The following is a 3,389-nucleotide window of genomic DNA, read 5'->3' as shown; positions in this document are numbered from 1 at the left end:
TTTATGACCCAGCCTCTGCCTCCTACAGGCAGCTGACCGCTGGCAGGTGTGGGTCATTTGCTCCCTCCAGTTGCCCTGGCAACCCACAGGTGTGCTCCTATTCCCCGCTAGGGCTCCCTATGCACTGCCAGAGTTTTTCCTCTGGCAGTTTCTGCCCTCTAGGAGCAGGGCACTGAGGTGCCCTGCGACACCCAGTTTCTAGAAATATGGGTGATCCATCTCACCAAGGCTCCCTCCCTCCCAGTCCCAGCCTTACCTGCACTGGCAAACTTGCCCATGCACTGTGGGGCAGCATCTTCTGGCATGACCTGAACAAATAGCTGTGTCTCAACAAGCTTCTCGGTTGGGCACTGGGCCAGCAGGACCAGTGTGTATTGATTCACCTGCTTGGCATCCAGGGCAGCACTGGGACTGAGTGTGATCTAGCAGAGGGTAACAGTAGTTAACAGAAGAGCCAGCCCAATGTGTATGTTGCTATACCAGCCCCCTACATGCAATGGGAGCCCCAGTCCAGAGCCCTAGTCCCACAGGCAGCAGTCACCCCCAACCCAAGTCCCCTGCCACATGTAGTAGATATCCCTGTCAGATATGACAGCTCCACAGGACCCAACCCCTGGACTAGTGTCTCTGAAGGAAGTGCTTTTCCCCTGATGGTTGTGAGGGGCCGATACATGAACTGCCAGAGGAGGGATCTTGGTCTGTGCTCTGCAGGTTTAGTTCGGTCTTTCTGGGCCTTCCCTTCTGGTTCTGATGCTGACTCTGGACAGACTTCTAGTCACAGTAGAGTCCTGGCAAATCCCTTATTCCCCACTGGGAGGGAAGGCAGATGTCACCCTCACCCAGTACTGCCCTGGCCTAAGGGTAGTATACAGCACTGGTACAGAGCAATGGAGTCATTGGGTTCTTTGTCTCTACTGAAAATTCTAATCCCAGGGAACCAGAGCCTTTGACACAGCCTTGTCTTGGCACTGCCAGTGTCTGGATCCTACACCTGAAACAATGCTATATGGGGGTCTGCCAGCCCTGGCAGCCTTGGGGATGCCTTCCTCTTTGCCTTGCGCCAAGGCAGACTAAGGAGGTTTGGGCAGACACCTCACGTCTGGAGCACTTTATTTGGTATCTACCCTCTGCCCTACCTTAATGCTGTAGCCTTTGTCCATGGTGTCACTGGGGCTGATGGCAGGTGGGTTGAAGAAGGCAGTGGGTGGGGTGACACTTTGCAGAGTGACGCTGATGTTACTGTTCAAGTGCGTGCAGTTGAGAACGAATTCTGCGATGGATGTGCCAGGCAGTGCATTCTCACTCACATTCACAGTGCGCGGAAGATCAAGCAGTGCTGGGTATGGAGGTGCTGTCAGAGAGCTTGCCCCATTTTAGCTCCAGCTTGGCAGGGCCCTGTCACCCTTCCTTGGGGAGATGGGCACTACCCATTCAGGGAAACAGGTGCATCTTGTGCTGTGTGTCCTGGCTGGGAATGTCCTGGAACAGCTACCTTGGCCTTGTCCCAGCACCTCTTTCCACTTAGAGATGCATTGCTTACCACAGGCTATCATATGTCCTTGGATTTAAAGAGATTACAGCTCCCCTACTGGAGCCTGAATAAAGTGCTTCCCATGCACTGGGACATGGACACACACATGTGGCACACACACATTCACACATGGTATACCGCTGCTCACACCCACAGCCACACAGACAGACCCACACACCCCCGGGCATCCATTCAGCATGTATTTCCACACATACTGACATCCATATGGGTGCCATATGCACACCTTTGGCACCCATCTGCCACAGATATACACACAGAAGCATCACCATATATACATTCACAGCCACAGTCACTCATTCATGGACTCAGCCATGCACAGAGTCATCTATACCCACATGGGTACATATACATGGACACCCACCCAGCTGTGCATATATATGGGCATACCAATACACACATTCACACACATAGAGCCACATTCAGGGGTACACACGTGGGAGCACCCATACACACATTCATACAACCTTACATACAAGCATACATTGGGGCACTGATATGCATATTTATACACACAGCTGCACACAGGTATACCACAATGCATGTTTACACATATAGCCATAACCACTTGGGCAGACTCACCTACATAGCACTTACCCAGCAATAACACACAAATATGTACAAAACTCCCTTTCCCCCACCCCTCCCCCCATACACACACTCCTACTTCTTTGGCTTGGTTGGTGGCTGAGTCCACATTCTATTGGGCTTATCTGGACTCTGGTGTTTTCCCAGCACAAAGCAAAGGGTAGGACTGACTGACTCAAGCCTGAATGTGGCAGGTTGTCAGGTGTGAATCCTTCTGTTCTGTTCTTACCTGTGGCTCTGACGAAGACCCCTGAAAGAGGAAGAGATACTGTCATCCATCTGTGGGACACTGCATAGCTTGGGCTCAGCGCTGAATGCTTACATGCCCACCTTCCCCCAGCCCCAGCCTGAGAGGAAACACAGCCCACATTTGTGAGGTGTTCTGTTGCCAGTGCCATGGGTACTCAGGGTGGGGTGGCACCTGGGCAGTGCTAAGTCTCTGAGGACTCCTTCCAGTGCCTTACAGACTCAGACAGTGCTGGCTACTGGAGGAATAGGGACACCATCAGCATCACAGAGACTCTAGCAAAGAGGGAGCCTACCAGCATAGATCTCTGGTGGTTCTGCTCCACAGGAACCTGCCATCACTCAGCATTTGATCCACAGGCAGTGAATTCTGGCAGGAACAAGTTCCTCCTGTGGCTGGATTGCAGGAATTTCAGCTCTGGTATACCTACCTGAGGTGCCAAGGATGAGGAGCAGCAGTAGAGGCAGGTTCCTGAATACCCCCATAGCTGCCAGAGATACGGTGTCCACAGACTGGATGTGGCCAGGTGGCTCAACTCTGCCTGCCTGTGTTTGGGAAACTGCAGAAGGTTGCTGGGCTGTTGCTATAGACTCTAGGTTATGCTCAGGAAAAGCAGGCACCACCCCAGTCCTGCTGGTCCCAAGGACAGTGGCCACTCCCTCACTCAGATGATGGTAACAACTTCCAGGGCCCTTCTGTCATCTACTGCCCATGGTGTGCCAGCCTGTGGTCTGTGCTTCCCCGGGCTTTCCTGTTTAGCCTGAATCCTGAGGTCCCTGACCTTTCCTTACAACACAGGGCCTCCTCCTGTCACTGTTAGCTCAGGCTGAGGGACACCATACTTGCGCCCAGCTGAGCTTTTACATCCATTCAAACTTTGTGCCGAGATGCTGTGACTACCCCACTAAGTTGATTGTGTTCTTGGCACACCAAAGCTGGGCTGGCACAAGACATGTACCTTTCCTGATGGGGGTCTTTTCTTTAATTCACAACAGCCAATACAGC

General features: G+C 52.6%; 1 protein-coding gene across 1 annotated transcript in view; it reads right to left on the bottom strand.

The window, feature by feature from the left end:
- Window positions 1–3,389, bottom strand: part of CDHR4 (cadherin related family member 4) — a 21,254-nt gene extending 17,865 nt beyond the window's left edge. The window contains exons 1-4 of the mRNA XM_006025013.3: window positions 2,815–3,389; window positions 2,367–2,387; window positions 1,137–1,336; window positions 257–422 (exon numbers count right to left, since the gene is read on the bottom strand). Coding sequence (XP_006025075.2) covers window positions 257–422; window positions 1,137–1,336; window positions 2,367–2,387; window positions 2,815–2,869 — 442 coding nt within the window. The 5' untranslated portion in view covers window positions 2,870–3,389. The remainder of the gene's footprint in view (window positions 1–256; window positions 423–1,136; window positions 1,337–2,366; window positions 2,388–2,814) is intronic.

Source organism: Alligator sinensis, unplaced genomic scaffold (assembly GCF_000455745.1).
Source record: "Alligator sinensis unplaced genomic scaffold, ASM45574v1 scaffold467_2, whole genome shotgun sequence".
In the NCBI taxonomy this organism is placed as follows: Eukaryota; Metazoa; Chordata; order Crocodylia; family Alligatoridae; genus Alligator; species Alligator sinensis.
The sequence above is the reverse complement of the archived record's forward strand: the minus strand, read 5'-3'. Positions and strand labels throughout refer to the sequence as shown.